Here is a 26,153-nt window from a genome sequence, read left to right on the forward strand (position 1 = left end):
CCAACTGTGATTTTTGTATTGGGCAGGTTTCTTCGTTTCTTCTAAAATAAACAAATGAAGAGTGCTATGAAAATTTTATGTTAATTTAAATCTAAGAAGCTGGCTGACAAGAGAGAAAAAAGCAAAAATGTCAAATTATATGTTAGCAACTATTAAGAAGCAGTAGAAAGTAAATTGAAAGACATAGTTCCTGTGTAATTCTATTTGGTACCTTGTTCATATTGTCACTCTTCTTCCTTCTTATCATAATATAGTAGAAAGAGAAGAAATACTAAGAACAGAAAAATTAGTAGCCCACTGTATGAAGAAAGATGGATTACCAAAAGAAGCTGCTCAGTATTTTAGGACTCTCCATCTGAAGGAAGAAACAGTGAAGAATGGTCATTGGTCTGCTTCTTTCCTTTCTGAAGAACTCTGAGTGTATACCTGTGTAGCTATCTGTTCTTGGGTCTGACTGGAGATGGAGACAAAAAATATGATTTTATAAGGGTGTCTTTTTGAAGTTTAATGTTGTAGTCCTTATTTTATAGTAACAATCATCCTCTTTAGGAGCATGATCAGTTTCCAGTGCCAAGCATGCACATTTTGCCCTTACAAGAACTGCATTGCCAGAGGAAGTTTGACCGAAGGCCCATAGCTGTCAGATATGACAATATGCTGAGCTTACAAAATCCATCCTGGATGGCAGAAAGGAGCTCAGCACATGGAGTGTTGAGTTTTTCATTTAGCAGTCATTTAAGTGATATGAAATAAAAGGTAATCTTTGTTGTGGCTGTAAACGTTTCACAATCAGTGGCATATATTAAAAAATAATGCTATATATTAAGATGTATATCACATAATTATTTAGGTTAGAAAAGATCCATAAGATTGTCAAACTCACACATAATCTGTTACTACTATGTCCACTACTGCAACATGTCTGTAAATGCTATTTCCATATCTCTTAAGTAACTCCAGGAATAGGGTCTTCACTCCTTTCCCGTAGAGCTTCTTTCAATGCCTAATGTCTCTTTTTATGAAGAAATACTTCCTGACATCAAATCTAAACCTCTTCTGTTGCGACTTCAGGTCATTTCCTTGTGTCCTATCACTTGTCACACTCCCTTCACTGCAACCTCTTTTCAGGTAGCTTTAGAGAGCCATAGCCTCCTCTTCTCCAAAGTTCTCTCAACTTTTCCTATTTCTTGCTCTCTAGAAGAAATATGGTTATTATATGGCAGATATTTTAAAGTAGTTTTGTTCCTTTTGCTTTGAATAAGTTTGTATATCACCATAATTTCTATTTTTCTTCTCTAATGTCCTTAAAGGATTTTGCAGAAATGATAAGTCTAATATTTTTTGAATCTCGATTTGTATCTATTTGTTGGTGTACAGGAGAGTTGATACTATTAGGTCATATTGGAGATGAATTAGAAAGTTTGGAGCCTATTGGGTGATATATTTTTGCTGGTGTCTCTTACTATTTACTTGCTGAAGTATTACTCTTGTTTTATTCTGATCCTTCTCTCATGAAACTGCAGAAAAGCAGTTTTGAATCAGGCCAGTGGAATCTTATGCTTGTTTGTCTCTGTAACTAAGATTGCATCACTTTGTAGTGCTGCTAGGTAGACACGTGGTAAAAGCATGAGGATTTTATTAGTAATCTGATAAGCAACTAGTTTATTGCAGAATTTAAATGACAGAGAAGGAAATACTGCAGACTATTTCTAGAGTTTAGTTTTATGGTATATCAAAATTGACTAAGAAATGCCATCAGCATTGCTTCTGCTGCACTGAGCCATCATTTTGTACAAGGATAGTAGTTTTTACTACTGAAGGCCTGTTTTATTATGTTCTTTCTGATTGATAGCTGTGAAAACTGTGCTATTTGCAAGATAAATCAGAATCAAATTGTATGTCAACATTTCCAGTAAAGGTCATACAAAGAGGACTGACTGAAAAAGACTAATTCCTTTTCCATGTATATATTATATCTCTTTTAGAATCAAAGCAGAGTTACACAAATATAACTGAGTTATCCATAATCTTTTTTTATCTGAAACCTTTAGTATCTCTGTTTGTAACTGTGAGGCTGTAGCTGGTTTCATCTTGAGCAGTCTTCTCGGTTCTGAGTTTTCCTTGGGCAGGGATTTTAGGTTTGTACTGGCAGTCAAATGCACGTTATCTTATTGCATTTGGAGTGCCGTTTTAAATAAAAGTTGTTTAGAAACATGCTTCATTTCAATAGTGAAAGCAATATAGATAGACTGAAAAGTAGAGAAAGTGTGTTTTCAGTGATACAAGTATAACCTAATTTGGAATTTCTTTTAATAAAACAAATTTTGCTACTCAACATTTTGTAAAGAATTAAGCTTTAGATACAGCTGGTCTGTGGCAAACAGTATCTATCCTATTTCTCAAAGTATGAGCCATTTTTTGTGTTAAAATTCAGAATAATATGAAAATTGTGACTAAACTTATGCTGAACGTGTGAAGACCAACTTGGTATATTTAGTTGTATGTTCAAAGTCTCTTTTCCTGCATATATCGAGTGCAATCCTTTATATTAATTTTATTCATAATATGAGTAAAGAAATTAATGGTGAAGTCTAGTCCGAAGGTCAGGAAAATCTCTGGAAAACCTTTTATTGGCTTTAGCATAATGTTTTAGAGGTACTTAAAGTAATAGATGTGTGATAAATGTAGAGACTGGTTTATAGGTACTAAAAAAGAGTACATTTAATTTGGTCTTCTTTCCCTTTAGCTCTGCTTAGACTTTAAAATAAGCTTCAGTAAAGTACTGTAGAAAATTTTAGATCAGAAAAGGCAAAACTGCTTGGAGAGTACGAGCAGTCAGTATAGAGCACTTATAACAGTGCTTAATTTGAAAACTAACAGAGTGAAAGAAGGACTATGAAAAGGTTGAAGTTTACAAATTGCCTTCTGTTTGGAAGGATACCAAAATACATTGCACTGTAGGCTGTACAACTGAACTGATCCCTTTCTCAGAATATGGCAGATATTAGTGCTCAATAATATAATTCTATTTTAAGGCAAATTGAAGGTACTTACTGTCCTTGAAACACAGCGGAATCTCAAGAATACAGAATGTTATTTCCTAATTGGACATCAAAAAGCTGATCTTCTATTTTTATATGGAAAGAGTTATTTCAGTTGTAATCTTAGCTACCAAGAATTTAGACAAACAGCCAAGCCTTTGCTATTAAGTCCCATAGAAGAAAAAGGCTGCTGGCAGCACAGTTCTTTCTAATACAGCATTTCTACACAAGTTCAACATTGACTTTGTGTGTCATGTAGTGAAGCATCAGCAGTTTCCTGCAGCAACTGACATTATCCTTTGTCAGTCATCCCGGCAAGGACCAAATCTCCTCAGTTTGAGATTAAAGGCAATAATAACCTGCCATAGGACCTGAGGGACTGAGATAACAGAATGCTTTTGTGGATTGGAAAGGAGATGTTAGGGTGCAATAAGGTTGTGAAAGTAGGACAACATAATTTCTTTAACAGTTAGGTATCTGTTTCTATTGTCTGGTGTTTATAGAAATAGTTCTAAGGTGTTACCAGAAATCTTATATTGATAGAATCATAGGATCCTTTCTGTTAAATATCTTAAGAGTGGGAGTCAAAGAGACATGGCCAACTTCTTTTCCTGTCCTATGAGAACAGGACAAAGGGAATTGGCCATTAACTGGAGCATAGGAAGTTCTGCACCAGTATGTGAGAAAATTTCTTCACAGTAAGGGTGATGGAGCATTGAAACAGGTTGCCCGAGGGAGGTTGTGGATTCTACTTCTCTGGGTATACTGAAGAACTGCCTGGATGGCTACCTGTGCAGCCTGCTGTAGGGGACCTGCTCTGCAGGGGGGCTGGACTTGTTGATCTCTGAAGGTCCCTTTTGACGCCTACAGTTCTGTGATTCCAATTCTGTAATTCTCTGACTTTTGAAGGCCATGTAGCCCAACTACCCCACGGTGAACAAGGACACCACAGCTACATCAGGCAGCCCAGGGCTTTATCAAGCCTTGCCTTGAAAGTCTCCAGAGACAGGATATCATCCACATCACTGGGTGACCTGTTCCAGTGCTTCGCCACCCTCACTGTAAAAGTCTGTTCCCTTACATTCAACCTAAATCTACCCTCCCCAAGCTTGAAGCTGTTTTCACCCTTATTCTGTCACCACAGACTCTACTAAAGAGTCTATCCCCTTCTTTCCTAACAGCTCCCTTCTGGATACTGACAGGTCACTCAGAGGTCACTTTGCAGCCTTCTCTTCTTCAGGCTGAAGAACCCCAGCTCTCTCAGCCTATCCTCATAGGAGAGGTGTTCCATCCCCTGGACCATTTCTGTGGCCCTTCTCTGGACACGCTCCCAACAGGTCCATGGCCCTCCTATACTGAGGACTCCACATCTGGATGCAGCACTCTGGGTGAGACTTCACCAGTGCAGAGTAGAGGGGCAGAATCACCTCCCTTACCTTGTTGGTCACACTTCTGATGTAGCTTAGGATACAGTTCGCTTTCTGGGCTGTGAGGGTGCAGTGCTGGTTCATGTCCAGCTTTCCATTGTAGGTGTTTACACTTTAAGGAAAGCAAAGTTTTGAAAAAAGTTTTGAAAAAGGATCTGCAATAAGAGAAAACAAATAATTTAGGCAGTACTGATTACTTGGTGTAACACTCAAAATTATTTGGGTGTTTAAAGCTGAAAGCAGAAACTACTGTATTTTATTGGAATAAAATCTGCTAATGATGGTGCTGTGCTTAATTGTCTCTTAGGCATCTGGTTTTAGATAAGCATCAAAAGATCTTAGCTTTTACAAAAAATATATGCCAAGAAAGGAAAGAGTATGGAGAAAGAGAGAAACATTAGATTATCCAAACTGAGGAATGGCACAGTATGTCATAAAAATGAAATGGGCAAAATGTGCTTTTAAAATATAAAATAAAAATGTCAAGGAAAATTCATTAGATGAATAACAACTTATAACAGAGACGCGGTGATTAGTACAGTAAATTTTGAAAATGTGGTAGTGCCCATTTAGTTTTAAGGTGCTGCTAAAGCAGTATTACTAGACAGTAGACTTTTTGTCTTTCAGAAGACTGGATGTTAGTCTCAATTTTATAGTAATTTTTCCATTTCCAGTATTATTCTAACAAAGGGAAGGGGATTTTCTTTGCTTACTCCTGGTCTGCTGAGATTTCTCACTGCAGAACTTCATCCTGTTGCACTTTTGGAATGTCTGAAGTTGGAGAGAATCCATTACAACTTTCAGGGAGCCATTTAGAAATAGAAATCTTGCTCCTTGTCTTAGTTTTTTACAGGGGATGCATTGTGAAATGTCTTATAGTGCAAACAGTCAAAGTTGATTGAAGTTTCCCATACAAAGCGGGAACTTCATACCAGACTGCATGTGAAGATGTCATATACTATTTCAAAACAGTGCAGCCTCTAATGATCTACAAGAAAGTGGTCAATTAGTCTGAGTTAAAGTGCATGTAAGAACAATTTCTTCAAGACACTAAACAGTTGGTGACATGCTTGTGCATTACAAATCTAATGAAATACAGGTATTTCAGACTTTATTTTGTGCTCAGAATACAGATTTCTCTGCTGAGCTGCCTTTGAACATATTCAATTATTTTTTTTCTTCAAGCTTCATCAGTGATTGTTAGTACTTTCAGGGGTTGACAGATTATGTTCTCTTAGTGAGAACTGCATGCTGAATTGCTCCTTTCCTGATAGCTGCTGTTACTAGCAGTGAGGCTGAGGCCACAGTCTTTGCTCTTATGAAAAAGCACTTTGCTCTTTTTTTCTTAAGAAACATTGGAAGACAGCCATTTGGAGAAAATTCTTCATTAATTTCCCTGAAGAAGACTATTCATATGCAGCAGCGTTGACAATTAATATGTAGTGATGAAAGATATTAGTAAAAAGTATGCAATACTTTGTATGCAATACAATGTTTTTGTATGCCTTTACTCAGATTTTTCATGAAAAATGAAGTTAAGGATAGCAGCTGTGTTACACATAAGAAAATGTGTCAACTGAGGAAACAGGGAAAAGAAGATGAAACTAGGATGTGTATACATAAACAGAGGAATCGAAGGGCCAAAAAAGATATCTGGCTCACATACAGAAGCTGCTGTACGGGTCTTCCAAAGTACAGCTAGAATTTGGGCTAGATTAGCTGCTGTGAAAATGGAAGGGCAGGAGGGATATCTGCATATATCATGTAACAAAGATTGCAAGCTATACCTGGATGTATTAATAGAGAAGAAAGGAATGTACTATAGATCAAGCAAGACCACTGTATCTGAGCTGTTTTATAGTTACTGCTGATGTGTGTTAGGTGAAGGGTGTTTCCACTCCTTTGTTTCACTGCAACATTCGGGTTTTCTTAGTAAGTGACTAAAAAAAGCTAACTACTGATTTATTTTTATTTTTTTAAATTTTAGAAGTTTAGGATATAATGTGTCATGGGCAATATTTACTTCATGTGAGGTTTTATGTTTAGTATTGGTGCCATGTCTAAATAAAAAAAATTCTACAAGTGATGAGGATAGCTGGGCAATCTTAATTTTGCTCAGTGCTATAATTTTGTATTAGAGGAGAAAACATCTGAAGTTTCTTTCAAATTATTTTTCTTTTACTTGAGATATCTTTTGACTTTCCTCAATCTTTGATTTCTGGTTTTGTGTGGGTTTGGTTTAAACTACTTGTCTTGTTTATAGACGTGTTATCATCAAAATGTGCTCTGTCTGAAACTATTTACATTTTATTTCATTTCATTTTGGAATAGTTTTTGTCAAGGTAAAAAGTAATTAGAATGTACAGAGTTGTCAATGCTATTTATTTAATATCTGCAAAGTAGGATAAAAGGAAGTCACAAGAGAAGTATTTCTTAAGGGATGGATAAAAGCACTTAAATGAAAGTCATGCTAGAATTAGTGTTTGAGAAACTAGAAGCCCAGAGAGCTTTTTGAGATAGAAAAGAAGTATCATAAGACTATATAAATTTGTTAGCTAACACAGAACTTTTATTGGGAAGAAAACTGATTAGGCAAAGTTTATAGTAGTGCAAGTAATTAGTGGTATTTTGAATTTTGGATTTTATTTTCCCTTTAAATATAAGTTCAATGAACAAATCTAAATCTTACTGATATTTGTTGAAAGAGTGTCACATTTTTAAAGCTGTAGCTGGGAAGCACAAGTGGAGATTAACTAAAGCCTACATTTGTTGTTTGGCACAGGGGACGTAGTTAAGCTTGCAAATATTTTCCTAAGAAATTAATTTTGGCTGAGTTTTCTTTAAACAAACAAACAGACAAAGACAGGTGTGAAATTACTTTTCCAGTTGCAGGGTAACTACGTCTTTCCCTAAAGCAGGTGATCTCCAGACTTGCCTACCCAAACAATGGAACCCAATTCCGGTGGTGATATTGCAAGGTTAGAGTACTACTGTAGAATGTATACTACTCTAATTCAGTCTTCTTAAGCTACATGTGACATCATTCTTATTGTATTGAATGAGATGCAACTCATGTAGATCTCAAGATGATATCTAAATTTTCTAATTTTTTAGCAAATATCAAAATGGGAACAAATGAAAAATAGGAGCTTGTTAATTGTTTCAGTTTTTATGGACATAAGTGATTGCAATCTTGCTATTAAGTTATTTATATGATGCATTTTTACTTTGTCATAAGTATATAAGATTACTTAATTGTTCATATTTATCTAAATAGTGTTAATCAGTTTCATTTGATGTGTACTGCCATAGTCTCAAAGTCATCCGTGATACATCTGAACTAGAATGTAGAAGATATAGAGCTGATTCTAGTTTCTACTCAGATCTCTGACTGGTTCAAATATGGAAAGGCAGTCTATTGAGTTGGTTTTCAGATGAGTGTAGGGGATTATTTGCAGAGAGAAGGAAGCAAAATAGTATTGGTGGTTTTTTTGTTTGATTGTTTTCCCTTTTTTGCTGCCTGATTGTTTTTACTACACTGCAGGAAAAGCAAACACATATTAATCCAGGAGCTTTATGCTTGTATTTCAGGTATCAGGGTCTATTCCTAACTATGTTACAGCACTGTGTACCTTGGAGCAGCCCATCTTTCTCACTGAGTGCTCAAAACATCTCAGGGTTTCAGCTAGTGGACTTAAGATCTCTCTTCATCCATTTGTATTATTAATGTTGACTGCAGTGACATAGAGCCTGCAGCCCATTTTTCAATCTATTCAGGGTATTCTTCATTTTCTGTGTTGTCTGAGAACAGTAGCTGTTACTTAATGAGCATGGTTGTTGCTCACCATGTTAAATGTTATTACTCACCACAAGGGATGTATTTCTCCCTGTTCTGGCCTTCTTTTGGGGGTACTTTCTTAGTTCAACTGCTGCATGTTTTTTTTTGACTTTCAGCATTCGTCATACAAGCTTAGGCAGCCAAAAACTCCAAAAGTCTTCATAGCAGTACTTTCAGACACTTACAACAGAGGCATTTACATGTTTATTTTGCTTCAATGCAAGCCACGTCTTAACAGTTCTTGTGCTTTTCATTATACTTGCATATTCTATGTTGTTTTATGTTGAAATGTTTTGATTAGGGAGAATGTTCTGATGTTAAAGTAATACCTATTGTAATGACATTGTCTTGATTAGAGTGCTGCAGGAGGAAAATTTAAATGTCTAAGTGCTAAGCCATTTTAGTCCATCTAAATACTCCTCTTTGAACTTGCTTATCTGATTATCAACCCTGTGAGTTGCTGACAGGATTCAGTTGACTAGTAATTGGAGTTCTAGCAAAACTGGCTTGCTCTTTTGATTTCTGTTGTGGGATCTATTAATCAATTAAAACTGGGCAAATGGTCTTGTTTGTTCTTTCCGTGGTTATTTATTGTACCAGTGTGTTCAGTCTGTTTAACTGATATTTCTTTTTTAGCTCCTTTGGAGAATGCTGCATTCACAGAATAAGATGAAATATCACAGGTTCTTGTCATTGGGAATGTTTTACTTCAGATAATTCAATCCATAGGTAAGCCTACTAGGAAACACAGATTAGGTTCTGTCAAGGAATATATGATCTTCCCCATGAATAGATACTGCCAGAAATAGTTTTGAGGGAGCTTTGAAAATTTTATTAATATTTTTTAAGGGTTCGGAGTAGCAGCATGCTTGACGTAGTTAAGCAATTAAATTTAAAAATCTCCAGTTCAGTTCACCATTCTTATGCTATTACAAACTGAAGTTTTAGTTAAAGCTGTAGAATGGAGATAGTCTTACAGTTGTTCTCGCCCTTTTGCCAAATAATTATCCTGTTGTCATTGTAGTAGTTGTACTAGGAATTAAGATATCACTTCTAAAAGGTGCATGCAAAATTTTATGCACTTAGTGTTCATGCAGATACAGTTACAGATTATTTCTAAAAGCAGCAAAATATTAGAGGTAAATGTTTTAGTAATACTGATCTGTGAATCAAATAGGAATGAGAAAATGTTAAATAGTATGTTTTGAAAAGGCAAGTACCAATAAAGTCTCTGTATTGTTAGTTCTGGTTTCAGCAGTGTACATATGCTTCACTATTGAATGATTAAATGCTTATGTGTAATGTGTAATTCTCTCTCAATATGTTATATATGTAGACATATAGACATATTAACAATTCTTACCTGAAGAAAAAAAGAGTACACTTAACATCCTGTTATGTCATGAAGTACTTTGGGTTTGTGTCAAATTGGTGGAACAAAAGATTTTAGTAAATGTGAAATGGCTGTAGATGGAATTCACAGAAAATATATCATTAGTTTAAGCCCTTCCCAGCTTGTTCTGGGATGACAGGATGTTTTTCCAGGTACTGATTTTGTAGCTAAATAACTATGTACATTGAGAAGCCCCACATGTGATGATTGTTTAGAATGTCATTCTGAATATCTTCCCTCAGTGGGGAAGATATTTCACAGCTGACTGTGAAATTTTGAACGATTCCATCTATTTGTAGTATTCTGTATTTAAGCTACCTTATGATTGCAGATGATTGAATAATATTTCCAGTACAATGCCTTGTTATCATGTTTGTACTGTGGCTTTTTTTGAATATCTACCTCTGTTTTTTATGAAAGACTGACCAAAGGCAAAACACAGTTACCTACTTCAGGTCATTCATTCGGACATGTAAAGTATTTTGTACACTTTATTACTAGATTTGTAATTTCCCCAGAGCTCAGTGACAGATAAGTAATCATTAAACAAATGAGCTACAAACTGCTGCCTTATATGTAAATAAATTTACTGTAGTGGGCAAAGATAGCAATGACATCCCAAGTGAAACTAGTTAAAGTGAGCTTCCTCTTGCATTTTTAATCACAACTATTAAATTAGTATCTCTGTCTAAGAAAAGCAGCATCTGCAGACAATGAGAAAAATGTTGTTCACCATCTGTAAAGCAGATCATATATGTTACTCAGAACTAGATTTATACTATGGTATCTGGTCTATTGTTCTCTTTAGAAGTTCTCAGCCATTTGGGCAGTATGGCTTATCTGTTTCACTGATTCCTTATGTAGATGCTGCCTAAATAAGAAGAGAGGAAAAAATAATGGTGAGGATACAATGGCTTCTTTGAGGATTGTTTCTTCACATTGAAATTTTTCTTGCTTTACTCTACTTAATGACTACACTGAAACTGTGGCTATTGAACATGAGGCTATTGGTGGGAATATTAGCTCAAAGGTGCTAATGGTGCAAAATGTCTTTCCACAGTATTGTAGAACTCCATTATCTGATCCTCCTGACTTCCTTGTTTTACATATACAGCTATGCCTGTCAGGAGCAGTTTCTCTTATTTAATTTAAAAATAAATTTGTTTCTTTAGTAACAAGAGGATAATGCACAAAAATTAATGAGGGAAAATGGTTCCAGAAAGGGATAAACAAATACATTAATGAATAAAAACTTCTTTGTATTGTCAATTTTAAGCTCTTTTAAAGAGAGAGAGAAAAAAAAAGTAGAAAAGATAATGATATTTCTTAGTTTATCCTTAAATATGGAACTTCATTTCTTGTAACACTTGGTTTCTGTTTACCATCAACTTTTAAATATGTACTTACATAGAGAAGCTAATACGACTATTCAGTTACCTTTTGCACCTGTGACTCAACTTTGGGGATGCAGAAGTGGAATATACTTATTTTGTCACGTAAGGATATGACTTCAGCCCTAGCATCTCAGGATATACAGTGGCCTGCAGACAGGGCTGTGTACTTTTACCTCATGTTTCAGAGGTGCCAAACAAGATGGGGAAAGCTCTAGCATTTGATGGGTGAGTTTTGTAATGAAATACAACATGATAGAAACTTTCAGTCAGTGCAGACTTGTTCTTTCTTTTTTACCCTCTGGAGAAGCTTTGGGACCTGACCAAGTATAGTGTCAAAAGTTAAAAATGATAATGAGGTGCTCAGATACCTCATTTTCTTTTAGAGTGATTGGGTAATTTTTTACAGCTACATACTGGAAGACAAAATGATTTTCCTAAAGGCTTGGAGAAGGTATTTGTCTTTTAAATAAGATATATCAGAGTCAGTACCTCTAGAATACCTATGATAACATTTTTCAATAACTGGAATTAGATAATTTAAGAATTGTAATGGTATTTCAGCCATCAAAATCTTGTTGCAGTATGTCAGTGATCAAAATTTATTATCATGTATCTGATAATCTTGAAGAATGAGTTTATTTATCTCACTAAAATTCCCAGTGTGCTTGCAGACGTTGCTTTTTTCTTTTTTTGTTTTCTGTTTATTAGCAACTATCTCCTTATTCTTTTATCTAACATAAAATTCTGTTCTTACATATCTTATAAACCTATTGACAATAGAATCAGTAAAGCATGTTAGTAGTGTTCTTCAGAAAATACATTATTTCTGTATTATTAGATTGCATACAAATGATGCTGTATAATGGCTGTTGAAGACAATGTGTGTTAAATGTTCATACTATTTTTCATACTCATATAATGACTGTTTTTTCTATGCTTTTTGATTTGTATGTAAGTCAGCATCATATATAAATGAGGGTTGCTGATTCATGATATTTTTAATATCATATTTTGTATTATTGATGATGTCTTTACATAGCATAATTGGAAAAGGACCAATAGCAGCAAGAGAGCATAAAAAGGCTTTGAACTTGATGGCTTTATAAGTTAAAATCATTTCTCTTGAGAGAGAGTTCCCATTTTGAATCAACAAACAGGTTGCATATATTATGAATAACCTTGAGGCACAACAACAAAATACATACATATATATATATATAGGTAGGTAGGTCTATGCTGAGTATTTCACCTTGAAAGTCAAGTGCCTGGAAACGCATTCAAAGCAAGTGTTTTTCCTTGGTCTTTATGGGGACTGAGATGAGACTTTTCAGCTTGTTGCTCCCTGGATCTGTCCTTTACACTTTATTTTTTAATAAGCTAGATTTTTTTCAGTTTTCAACACCCTGATGTGGCTTACCATAGGTGATAGCCTCACAGTAATGTTATTCTTGCAGAACAGTTGGGTCCATTGTCTTCACCCTAAAAGAAGTGATATGAGCTCTCTGTAGTTTGTTCTTTATTGTTATATTGTCTGCCCTTCTCCAGACTCTGATGTTTTATACAGTGCTCAGGAAATAAGTTTTTTGCTCTTGTTAACAATGGTTTGTACGTTAGTGAATAGACATCTGTGTAATCTATTTTCATCTCTTCTCACAACTTTGGACTTTATTCTTGTAGTACAATTAATCTGATTTAAGGTTGAATCTTGACAGCATAGCAGGAGGAACATGGCCAACATTTTTTATTTGTTTGTAGGGAAAAGATACTTCTCATTTATTTAATTTTTAAGTATTGTAATCTCTAGGATATGCACTATTAATGAAATACTGTTTTATAATTTTTATAGAAATTCAGCAGGTTCAGTTTTGATACTAATTCATTCCTCTTCAAAAAGTTTTCCAGTATTCTCTCAGTATTTGTGAATATAAGCTTTAGTGAGCATTTGGTATTTCCTGGCAAATAATTACAAAGCTGTGCTGTTGAAACCTGCTGTTATTAATGCTGATAGTAGCAAATAGACAGCCTCTACTGAAATCTTTCTGAATGGGATCTGTGAAACAGAGGGGGCTGAAAAGTGGTGGCTCTTAGCCCAGCCTCATCAACAGTACTAGAAGTGTGAGGCAAAGAAAAGGGAGTGGGATGCGCATTGAGCACAGGGAAGATGGTGCCAGAGTTGCTAGAAGCAGTTTCTGATTCTAATTGTGTTGTGCCTGCCCCATGAATTCAAGCCTTGTGGGTGGCATGGCCCTCAAGCCTGGAGCAGCAAAGGAAGCTGACAGCAGCCTCCCTAGAGGCTGGCACTGAACGACAAACAAACATCCTTTCACTTGTCATTCTAGTGCTCTACTAGAGGCTAGATGCCAGAAAAATAGGAAAGGAATTTACAGCAAGGATCAGTCTCACATAATGGCATTCAGAGTTCATTCCAGAGGAGCAGAGTTGCGGTTGATCATTGTTTTGGAATAGTTCTCTCATGCTGATTGTTTCATATATGGAACTGACCTTTAAGATTACCTGATTCCAAAGTATAAATACTGGATATGAATTGCCATTGCCTTTATTTGTGTCTGAGGTGTTTTGTTCACTGAGTTGCTTCTTTTAGGTAAACTAACTGTATTTCTCATGGGAGACATAAGCTACAGAAAAAGTGTCTAATCTAGCAAAAGTCAGATTTCTATGCCACCCTGTAAAAATCATGAGAACTGTTTTTTCATTGAGTCATAGAACCATAGAATGGCCTGCATTGAAAGGGACCACAATGATCATTCAGTTTCTGCCCCCCTGCTATGTGCAGGGTTACCAACCACCAGACCAGGCTGCCCATAGCAACATCCAGCCTGGCCTTTTATGCCTCCAGGGATGGGGCGTGCACAGCCTCTCTGGGCAAACTGTTCAAGTGCATCACCATCCTCTAAGTGAAAAACTTCCTCCTAATATCTAACCTAAATCACCCCTGTCTCAGTTTAAAACCATTCCCTCTTGTCCTATCGCTATCCACCCTCGTAAACAGCTATTGCCTTTCCTGGTTATACGCTCCCTTCAACTACTGGAAGGCCACAATGAGGTCTCCCCAGAGCCTTCTTTTTTCCAAGCTAAACAAGCCCAGTTCCCTCAACCTTTCTTCCCAAGAGAGGTGCTCCAGCCCTCTGATCATCTTAGTGGCCCTTCTCTGGACTCATTCCAAGATTTCCATGACTTTCTTGTACTGGGGGCCCCAGGTCTGGACACAGTACTGTAGATTGGGCCTCACAAGGGCTGATTAGAGGGGGACAATCACCTCCCTCTTCCTGCTGGCCACCCCTTCTTTAATGCAGCCCAGAATATAGTTGGCCTTCTGGGCTGCAAGTGAATACTGCTGGATTATGTCCAGCTTCTTGTCCACCTGAAACCCCAAGTCCTTTTCTGCAGGGCGGCTCTCAAGAGCTTCTTCTCCCAGTTTGTATAAATACCAGGGATAAATCCAAGTAATATATATATACATTTCTTGAAATATTGTAGCATGAGCTACTATGCTCTATCATTATGACCCTGACTTAGCATAATGCTTAACAGTGCATAAATTTATACATGGCTATTAGCCCCATGATACATAGCTAATATTAGTGCAATGTGTATGCTTTAGATAGAGACTTCGATAAATTTCATATAGTTTCAAGAAGAGCAGTAAGGATGAATTATCTGTTAAAAAAACACCTAGATATCTTTATGTAGGTAATGTTGAAAAAGCATGGTTATTTTGATAAATTTGTGACTTTATTCCATATCGCTTCAGTACCTTCAGGCCCTTGAATGTGCCCAGGACAAATCTAAGAAAGTCCTTGAAGAAAATAATAAGTTAGACTCTTTCGTGAGATGTTACTTTTCTCATTCAAGGTTCAAGGATTGGTTAGTTATTGTAACACTATTTAGCCGTCACTTTTAACTGTATATTTGTTCATTCAATCTTACATTAAAATAATGAAAAATGAGGCTTTGTAAATTTATATTATTCCATAGATGATATCCTAAAGAGAATGTTGAACGTTTTAATAGTCAACATTTTATTTACTGAAGGTCAGGAAAGGTCTGAATGTAACAGGAAACAACTTTTTTTAGAGGGTTAAGTAGCTTTAGGAGTATTTGTAAAAACATCAAGAATGAGACCCAAATGACTGTTGTCCTTGTTGATAGAGGTGTGTGAAGGTTTTGTTTTACTGTGGTCAGTAGTGGACTTTGTTTAAGTAATGGATTATGTGAAAATTTAACTGTTTGGGAAAATCAGTAAGAGGTACGTTATATTTTTGCGTAGTATATTGAAATAGGTTTGTGTTGACATCTAATTCAATGTATTTAAGAAGATCTCACATTTTCAACTAGAATCCACTTGTCTGAGGGCTTGATTTCAGTCAATAGATACAGTGCGAAGTGCTTAAATGACATACTTAATTCACCTGTAAAATAAAGAAGTGCTTGGATACACATATTGGATTTGTTGAATTTTCATTACTCTTCACATTTATTATTTTATTGTTGCTGAAAATTCTGTAGCAGCAAGAGTAATGGAAAAAGCTGGGGAAAAAGAATAGGAAAAGTGGAATGACAAGAACAGCGTAGAATGCTTTTGTTAACATAAATATGTCAGCTATGGCTCTTAGTTCTAGAAATATTTTCTGAGATTATATTTGGGATTTGTGAATTTGCTTGTGGTATGAAGAAGGTTAACAAGAATGAAGGCTAGTAAAATGATCTGAAAGTGTTCCAGGTCAGGAGGGAAATCTTTGTTCTTTTAGTCTTATATTCTACTTACGCATTCTAATTGCAAGTAATATCTGAATAAGTTAATTTTGGGCAAACATTACTGCTTTAGCAGAAACTGGCAGAGAATCCAGCTCTTTCTGAATAAATCTTACAGTAGCACTCTTTAGTCTAAACAAAGTTTATGAAGAAAAAATGATGAAAATGGTGTATTTTACTGTTTTTCTCTCTTTCTGTTTTTCTATTTTACTGTTTTTATCTCTTTTTTTACTGCTCTTCTTTCTTTAAGATATACAAAATAAAAATGTATCTCTTTTTATTACTCCAGTATTTGGCTATGTTGTATGTAACATAACTTCAGGAAGAAAACCTTTTCTTTGTAGAAAATGACAATATATTTGATGCAACAGAGAGGGGACTATGTATGGCCATTCTGAGAAAAACATGAGCTCCAGAGAATAAAAGATATAATGAAAATTATTATTAGATGCTTTGGAAAAACACAGAAAGAAGGTAACAGAAAATTGAGGATTTTCTGTTCATACCCGATATTCCTATATAATGCAAGTAAATGTAATGTATGAATTTTAAATTAAGTGAAAAAGAAATTAAACAGTAGCTAGTAAAAATATTGACATATGCTTTTTCCAAGAATTGAAAGTTTTATCAATACAGTATGATTCATGGAGGAGCATTACATCAGAGCTGCCTCAAAGCTGTTCAAACTACTTCTGTAAGAATAACATCTTCATATTTACTACTAGGAGGAATATAACTGGAAAATAGTGTCATAATCATTATTTCTACTCATTTCTTCCATTGTTTTAGACTCATTTTATTTGCAGTATGTATTTATTTACATAGTAATTAGAAAGGCAGTTATTGTTAATCTATGCTGTGCTGAGTAAAAGAATGCACAATGATGCATTCATAACTTTGATTCTTTACTCTGTAATTCCAGATTCTGCTCATTTATCTTTTCGTGTTTCAAAGAAGACATTCCCATAAAAATAGTTCTTTTTCTAATAAAACATTATCAGTAAAATACACTTTTGGATGCAACCACTGTTTTTCCATCTCTGAAGTAAAATTATTGTCCTGCTAAAGACCAAAGAGCTTTTTGTTCTTGTAAATGTGCTTCGTGTTTGATCATTCTTTTGGTTGTGATAATGTGTCTTCAACAACTGTACGATGCTCATATTTTCTAAATAGTTTATGTTTTTGTAAATTGAGGTTTCTTGGTGAGCTTTCAGCCAGTTGGACAGAACTGCTGAATGTGATAAAAGACTTCAGTGATTGCTGTAGTTAGTGAACCCAGGTTTATGCATAAATTAAAATGAGTACAGTCTCACATAATTAGAAGGATATTTGATGTTTAGGAAAATGATTTGTAGAAAATTGAGCTAATTAGAATTATTTAATGGCAGATTTTACAGTTGGAAACTGTAAAATAGAATATCTGTCTAAAATTCATTATGATTCATTATATTTAATTAATAGTGATGTTGGAGCTTTGGGTTTGAGAAAGTAATAGTGGAAGATGTAATTAAGTTCTTCAATATCTCAGAGTACAAGAAAGCTACTGTAATATTTTAAAAGCAGAACTAGAAACATATCCTAATATAAGTACTTTGAGAAATAACTTTATTTTCAATGTTAGCGAGTAATATGGTTTGCATTCCCTTTTTACTTGATGACTGCAAATGACCTCTGAAAAACACTGTTTTATTCTATATGCCTAATTTGTCCGATTATGATGACTGTAATCTTTTTCTCATTTGTTTTTCACTGCTTGCCTTTTCTAGGAAGTAGAGGTTGGTATACATCTTCTGTCCTTTATGATCAAATGACTTTTGGATGTACACATTCATTTATTATGTTTTACTAAATGTAGGTTGTTTCTCCTTCTCCAGGATGATTATTTTCGCACATGGAGTCCGGGTAAACCATTTGATCAAGGTAAGATTCTGCTACTTTTTTTTTTTTTTTTTTTTTTTTTTTTTTTTTTTTTTTTGGTACGGTTTAAGATTAAAATATTTCTAAATTTGTTCCTGTTTTAGAATAACTCTGAAACTACAAGTTTGTTATTTTCTCACTCTTCAAACAATTGTTATAAAAAGGGGCCAGAAGTTTATAAGTAGCCTAATTGTTTTATATCTATGACTTTTGCAAGCTTTTATTGATTAGAGGCAGAAAGAGGGCAGCAGCAGAGTACAGCAGGGGGGGAAATCACTCCTCCAGTTCAACCTAGAGGCTCGGGGATGCGAGTTTCAGGGATGTCAGGTGCATATGAGAATTCTGGCTGCCAGTGAAGACTAAGGCAAAAAACTCATTTAGTACTTCAGCATTCTCCATATCTGTCATAGCCAGTTCTCCTTTTCATTTTCCAAAGGAGGTATGCTCTCTTTGGCCTGCCTCTTCTGGCCAGCACACCTATAGAATCTCTTGTTGTTTTCAACACCCCTAGCCAAGTTCAGTTCCGTCTTCGCTTTGGTTTTCCTAATCCTCTCTTTGCAAGTTTGGAAAGCATCCCTGTATTCTCCCCAGGTGACATGCCCTTGTTCCCACAGCTGGTACAATCCCTTCTTTTCCCTCAGTCTGACCAGTCTTTACCAAGTCATACTGGTATCCTGCCTCTCCTGCCTGCTTTCTTATTCAGAGGGCCGGATTACTATCAGAAAGGCACCTGTAATGAGTGGCCAGCTTTCTTCCACTCCTTTGTCTCTAAGGACAGCTTCCCAGAAAATCTCATCCAGAAATTCATTCAACAGCCTAAAGCTCACTCTCCCAAAGTTCAGGGTCCTGACCCCACTCTTTGCCAGGGTCCTTGAGATCACAAACAACCAGGGCATAGTTGCTGTAGCCTAGGCTGTCTCCAATCTTAATGCCTTTAATGATCTCCTCTGCATTGGTGAGTACTAGATTCAGTAATACTTCACCTCTGGTCAGTCTATCCGGTACTTAAACCAGAATGTTATCATCCATGGACTCCAGTTATCTCCTGGATTTATTGCAACTTGCCATGTGACTTTCCCAGTAGATATCTGTCTGGTTTAAATCTCCCCATCAGGACAAGTACCTGGGAGTGGGATCACTTCTGCAGCTGAAGCAAGAAGGTTTCAGGTGCTCTTTATTAGTCCTATCCCTAACTCTAAGCCACAGGCTCTCAGCCTGCTCCTCACTATCTGTCACAGGGAGCTTTTCATATTCTATGCACTCTTTAAACACAGAGTGCAACTCCCCACCTTTCTTACCTGGCCTATCCCTTCTAAAAAGGCAGAACCCCTCTACAGTGGTATTGCAGTTATGGGAGTCATCACACCATGCTTCTGTGATAGCAACCAGATCATAATTTTCCAAGCACACCATGGTTTCCAACTCCCATGCTGTATGCATCAGTGTTATGGCACTTCAGCTGGGCTTTCTGACATGCCACCTTTCTAGAGGGGCCCTCCCTCAAAGCCCTGTGAGGAATCTGAGGTTTTTCCCCACTGCTTCCTGGAGAGGCATGAAAATATTTCAGATGGGAGGCTGACAACATTACTTCTTCTGAGGTGTCCCTGCAAGATCCTAAAGGACAGTTCAGAGGTTTTTCCTTGTAATCTCCTTGTGCAACAGCAACTCCAAGGCTTTCTCTGTCCCACTTGTTTCCCTGTCAGATCTAGTATAAAGCCCTGGACTACCCTCTCCACCCTAGTGTGCTTCATTGTATCCCCTTTCCCCTTCCTATCTTGTTTAAAGCCTTCTCAATGAGCTCTGCTAACTCTTGAGCTAGGATCTGTTTCTGTCTTACAGACAGGCTATGCCCGTCTGCAGCTATTATACGTGCATTTTCCTAGCCTGCTTTGTGTCCCTTGTACTCTCAATTTATAATGAGAATTAGAACCAAGAAGCCAACAAAAAAAATCGAAACAACTGAAAAATTTGGAGGACTTTCTAAAATGAGAGGAACGATGGCTAGGTGGTAAGGTGATCATGATATGTAATAGCAGATATTGTAAAGAAACTGCACAGTACTAAACTGTAAGTACTCTTCATCATGTTTCATCAAATTCTAGTACAAGTGACTGTAGCATTGCCCAGTAGCTAATTATCTTAGTGAGAAATTAAAGCCCAAAGCTTGCTTTCCACAAGTTGACTTAAAAAAGGAAGTTAAATTTTGACTGTATGAGAATGAGAGAATGTTTTTACTAGACAGATTTTCTTTGTCAGATTCTAATGGGAGTGGCAATACTCTTCTGTGGAGACTGTCTTAGCAAATGCCAATATGGTGTGGGAAAATAAAACCCTGAAAATGTATTGTTTGAGTTGTTGAATAGTTCTGATTTTTTGTTGGCATATTTCAAATAATTTTTTTTACTTGTCTGGTAAATTATGATCATGTCTCTTAGGGTAGGACTTTCCACCAGGTTTATCTCTTCAAATTTGTCACTTTAATTCAGGTTTGCCATTTGAATACAGCAGGCTTGTTTTGTCAGTCTGTGTGGGAGACTGGCAAAGGGAGGACAAGTTCGCGTTATTTATCACTGCTCCATGAATTGGGGTGATTTTTGTCTGGATTTGTTGAAATTTGTAAGTGTTAGTTCAGATCTATGGCAGACTGACAGGTTTGGAAGCTGCTGATTTCACAAACCATACTTCTCTCTTTGTTGTATGCTAACACAGTCTTGATTTTGGTCCTCCAACTCCTCAAAGAAATATTTGCTTCCTCTTGATCAATGGCTTTTTTTCATTGAAGGACCTTCATTTCAGAAGCAGGCTTATCACCTCACTAGAAAGTACCTTTAGGCTTTTTTCTTCTTTTTTTGTTTTGGCTTCTGATAGGGAGGTGTGGTGTGCAAATTTGCCTTATGTGTAAGAGCAGTAGTAAGTAATACTTTGATTAATGATTAAATGGTAGCAGTGTCTTTGATCAGAAGACAGGAAGTAGAATGCACCGTGAATTTTGCTAGTGATTTGTTTAGATATCATATACCTACTGTTATTATTTTTTTTTCGACTGGCTGTTGGTTATAATGAAGATTGAAGCTTCTACACGCTCAGGCTTGTTATGTTTCTCTGAGTTCTTTGGGAATCCTGATGCTGATGTTTGTAGAATACTTTTCTGTATTTAGAAACAAGCCAACTAAGAAAACATGTTAAGGTTATTTTCTATTTTGTTAGCATAATGCATTGTATATTGGGTAGTGAATATTTCAAAAGCATGCCTACAGGTTTCAGATTTCTATTTTCACAGACTAGTTAACTGAAAATTAACACTGAAGAGCAAAACACAACTGCTGAGTTCTCCTTTTATTCACATTTTACTGCCTGATTTACAACTGAAAAACAAGCAGTGCTAGCTGGGGACTCTTTTTAATAATAATAGATTTGCCAAAATTCTGATATATAGGCAGTTTTGTCTTAATTTTTCAACTTTTTGCATAAAGATTATCAGGTATTTTTTTCCCACCAGCTCAGACCTTTTCAGTTTTAATAATATAATAGTTCCCCTACAGTCTCTGTCAGTGAATTAACCTCAGCAGGAAACACTTAACCTGAATTCAGCAATTATACTGAACTGAGCTATATATTAAGATCTGCAGTTTCTCACAGTTTTCTGTACTCTGGTTGTCACACAGATTTTCTTTATAATCAGTGGCTTGTGTGGTAGTGGTTGTTGTTTGTTTTTGGAGTGCATTAATGACATTATGCCTTTAAGTGGAACTAGGAATAGTACTGAAAGATAGAAGATTTCCCAGTCAATATCTTGTTCTCCATGTTGTCAGAATTGGCTTCACCTTACTTCTGGAAGTGATTTCTGGAAACGCAGCAAACAGAAAATAAAGTATACAGTTACTATGCACTTGTTTATAAGTCTGAAGCTCTCTCTCTTTAGATGAGAAAAATGATTGTGTGGTGTTTTGTGAGAGTAACCATTTGTACTTTGTAGGAGAGGGAACCTTATGAGTCAGTTGCTTAGGAGTGAATGTAATGTTTAGAGCTTACTAAAGAAATCATGTCTCTTAGGGTTCAGTGTTTGCCAATAAAAGAAATACAAAGCGATTCTTGGCACATTTCTGTTCTTTGACCAGTGTGATGAGACAGGGAGTGTGTCATAATGAGAATTTTTTGTAGTCTACCAACGCTCGCTCCTTCTTATGTATTATTCCAAGGCTGTGCCATAAACAAGTCTCCTCTTGTCTGAAGTTTAAAGTTGGCAAAGTTTGAAGTCGAATAAGATCTAACTGTAAATTCTGTTTTTTCACCTTAAGAACCATACAAGTAGGCTTGGGATTTTTCCATCTTTTCTGTTTTGTTTGCTGTAACCAAAATGAGCTATTCAAAGTATTGAATGTCTGACTCATCATGAGTGCCTGACTGCGGAGTTCTGTGCTGTTCTGGGGCTTGCTGCAAGCCCTGAAGTTTATGGTACAGACTCTTCACAAGGGCTTCCCCTTGGTTCTGTTACTGCTGTGCAATTTTCTGTTACTCTCCATCAAGTGAGAGTATTCCATTAGAAAAGTATTCTCCCAAGTGAAAGCATGAAGCTCTGTCCTGACAGTCTGTCAGACTGCGCTGCTACTGCAGCCTGTCTCACAGCGACAAAATGGGATGGAATGTTGTTGGGACTATTTGAAGTTGAATATTTTTAGTAGTTTTAATGTATGTTACATCAAAATAAATAATCCATATTTTCTTTATATTCTATCCTTACATCAGATAAAAATATGACATACTTCTAGTACATTTTCTTTTTAGACTGCAGATAGAAGTAGCTTATATGGTATGGTTATTGAGTAAAGTTGCATATGCAAGAACATTGGTATATAATGTTTTTAAGTGCAGAGGATGTTTTCCATTGCTCAATAGAAGTAATTGGTGGGAACAGTGGAAACTTGAAGTGATGTTCCCGTGGTGGATGAACACCATGAAGGTAGTATGTTTGTAACAACTGTAATGTTTCTTATAGACCATTTCACTGAATAATTTTTGGCTTTTATCATATTAGTTTATATGAGGAGTCAGTATACAGCAGAAGTATTGTAGACACAACTGTACAACAGAAGAGGATTTTGAAGCAATTTCAACCATGTATTTTTAGTCATGTCTTTAGCTATTTCATCTACCTAGTTTTGCAGCAATTTGGGTAACCAAGGTATGCAAATACATGCACACATTTATGTAATTTGTGAATACGTTTCTGTACAGTGAATTGAAACCATTTAGAATCACATTCAATAAAACTATTTCACTTAACTCATTTGCGAGCCCTGGGAAATTATAAGGGGTTTTAACAGAGATCCATTAGTTGAGTACTGTGACAATTATGTAGACCTACCTTTGTTACATTTGCTATAAAAACTGAAATATCAGCATGTGTAGCAGAAGTTACTGATGTTTGAAAACTATAAATATACATCCAGAACTTTCCAGACAAATTGTCATACTCTCAATTAAATTATATCACATATCTACTTTTGTCTTAATAGTCGATGAGCACAAAATATTTTTAACAGTTTCTCAGTTCTCTAGTGTTTTGAAGTTCATAATGTTCTCCTAAAAGACTGTTCCTTTATATAAACCATCATTTTAGTCTGGTGAACAGTTTCCAATTTCAGGTAATTAGGTGTCTTTGGGAATCCGGTTAGTTTGAAAATGCACAAAATTCTGTTAAACAGATTCTCACTGCTTTTTTATTAACTTCAGCCCACTGATAACTGCAGGTGTGCCGCAGTAGTCCTTTATAATTTCTCTTATTTATGAATATCTTTACTGTGATAACACTACCAAAGCAGCTTGTCCAGTGTGGTTCCCAGTTTGGACTCCTAACTAATCCAGTGGATAATGTTTGTTGTGGATTTCAAAACGTTTCAGTATTTTTTTTTTTCATAGACTCATGGAGCAAGTTTGCAGATGACACCAAGCTGAGTGGTGCAGTAGACATGCTAGAGGAAAGGGATGCTATCCATGTCCACTTCTCAGGACTGGCTTGAGAGGTGGATGCACACCAGCTTCATGAAGTTCAACAAGGCCATGTGCAAGGTCCTGCACCTGGGTCAGTACAATCCCAAGTACAAATACAGATTGGGTGGAGAATGGCTTGAGAGCAGCCCTGAGGAGAAGGATTTGGGGGTGTCATCTGATGAAAGATTCAGTATGAACTGGCAATTTGTGCTTGCAACCCAGAAGGCCAACCATATCCATCAAGAGAAGTGTGACCAGACCAGGGGGCAATTCTTCCCTCTACTCTGCTCCTGTGAGACCCCACATGGAGTAATGTGGCCAGTTGTGGAGCCCCAAACATAAGAAGGACATGGAGCTGTTGCAGTGGGTCCAGAGATGAAGATGATAAGAGGGCTGGAGAACCTCTCCTATGAGGACTGACTGAGAGAGTGGGGGCTTTTTAGCCTAGAGAAGAGTGCTCCAAGGAGACATCGGAGTAGCCTTCCAGGACCTGAAGGGGGCTAACAGGAAAGCTGGAGAGGGACTTTTTATAATGGCCAGTACAAACAGGATGAGGAGAACTGGGTTTAAACTGGAAGAGGGTAGATTTAGATTAGTTATTAGGAAGATACTTACTGTGAAAGTGGTGAGACACTGGAACAGGTTGCCCAGAGAGGGTGTGAATGCCCCCTCACTGGAGGCATTCAAGGTTAGGCTGGATGGGGCTGTGAGCAACCTAGTCTAGTGGGAGGTGTTCCTACTTGTAGCAGGGGAGTTGGAACTAGGTGATCTTAAAGGGCAGTTCCAGCCCAAACCATTCTATGATTGAATGGAGTCTGAATTCTTACAGCTGTTTTAAGAAAGGCTACATGACAGATTTTTAGTACCTTACTTGGAATGTGGCATCTTGCCTTTGATAGCAGTGCCAACTTAATCCTGTTTTCCTGCCAAACTGTGTTAAGTCCTGCTGCAAAGTCCATGGTGTCACCAAATCCTGAATAATCATAAAACAAATTTCAAAAGTGTGTTATTTAAATTTCATTTTGACACAGCTAGATCATGCATTCAGGTAACCATTCAGACTCACAAAATGGTTATGTGGAAAAGTGGAAGTGAAAATGTGACAGAAGGCTGCAGTGACTTGCTAGAGGCAGAGAGCAGGACTTTAAATTGGCAGTATAGCTCTTATTAGGTTTCTTCAGGAATTAGGTAATTTATCAAAGCAGGTAATATGAATCAACTCAGTTTAGGTGTTTGTTTGCCTAGGGTTGTAGCTCAGACATGTGACTAATTATTGGTATTCTAGTTGATTTATTGTTTTCTTCCCTACCTCTTAAACTAGAGGAATTAAACCACTCAGTGGATGCTCAAAACTTATCTTAGGTTTTGGCAGGTGTAGTTGATCAGAAAGTCCAGTTCTTTTTCTACCCTTCAGAAATGAATCTTGAAATTTAGAGGAGGAAAATAGAATTTAAATGTGAAAACTCTGGCCTTTAACATTTTTTCCCCATTTGTTTTTGTTGGGTATGGAAAACTCCATGTGTCTGATAGCAAAATACTTGTCCTTTACTGTGATTTCTACCATAGAGCTTCTGTCAAGAGGGTTACTATGCTGTCTTGCTTTCACTTGATTGCCTTTTGTATTCCCAATAAAAATGATCTGGCTAATGTCAGTTTCTGGCAGTGGTAGCTGTAAATTGATTTAAAGAAGAGATTATGAGAAGCTTTCCAGCATTGCTGTTCCAAATCTGAATGATAAATAAATAGATCCATTAGTAATTATTGAATCAATTTTTATGAGTATTAATTGCTTCCTTAGGATGTGAGGATAACAAATCCATATCGGTCTGTAAAAAGTCACCAAGTGAGCCATTTAAAATGTGTAAATTATTTTTAAATAATAATGCAAGTTCTTAGAGAAAGATTAGATGGTACAAATATTTTTTTAACTTAATGATTCCTTTTGTAACTCTATCAATTTTTCTACTTACTGAAATTTAAGTAATACTACATTTAGTGTTACATTAGGGAAATACATGTTAAATACGTATACAAAATCATGGAATGGTTTGTGTTAGAAGGGCCCTTTAAAATCATCCAATTCCAATCCTGATATAAGCAGGGACACCTCCAACTAGACCAGGTTGCTCACAGCTCCATCAGCCTGGCCTAAATAACTTTATAGCAGTTTTCCCCTGTATATTATGAGCTAAGTAGAGTTGGGTATTATCAAGTAAACAAAGCTAAGATCAGACCTGTGTCTTTAGAAATTGGTTGAATCTGAATTCCTAAGAAGTCAGCTGATTAATTATAGGCACTGATAAATGATTTCTTGCAGTCCAGTTTCCAGTATGAGCACGTTACTGTTTTGTAGCTGCCTATTTTAGCAGAAAGTGATAG

The 26,153-nt window shown here is 36.3% G+C and overlaps 1 protein-coding gene across 3 annotated transcripts in view; it reads left to right on the plus strand.

Moving 5' to 3' along the window:
* Window positions 1–26,153, plus strand: part of SPOCK3 (SPARC (osteonectin), cwcv and kazal like domains proteoglycan 3) — a 155,346-nt gene that overhangs the window by 36,336 nt on the left and 92,857 nt on the right. For 2 of the 3 annotated variants that reach the window (XM_072334260.1, XM_072334261.1), the window contains one exon: window positions 17,741–17,786. The exons of the other annotated variant lie outside the window; for it this stretch is intronic. In XM_072334260.1, the coding sequence (XP_072190361.1) occupies window positions 17,741–17,786 (46 nt within the window). The remainder of the gene's footprint in view (window positions 1–17,740; window positions 17,787–26,153) is intronic. 3 annotated transcript variants of the gene reach the window in all.

The sequence above is a fragment of the Excalfactoria chinensis genome, chromosome 4, assembly GCF_039878825.1.
Source record: "Excalfactoria chinensis isolate bCotChi1 chromosome 4, bCotChi1.hap2, whole genome shotgun sequence".
Lineage (NCBI taxonomy): Eukaryota > Metazoa > Chordata > Aves > Galliformes > Phasianidae > Excalfactoria > Excalfactoria chinensis.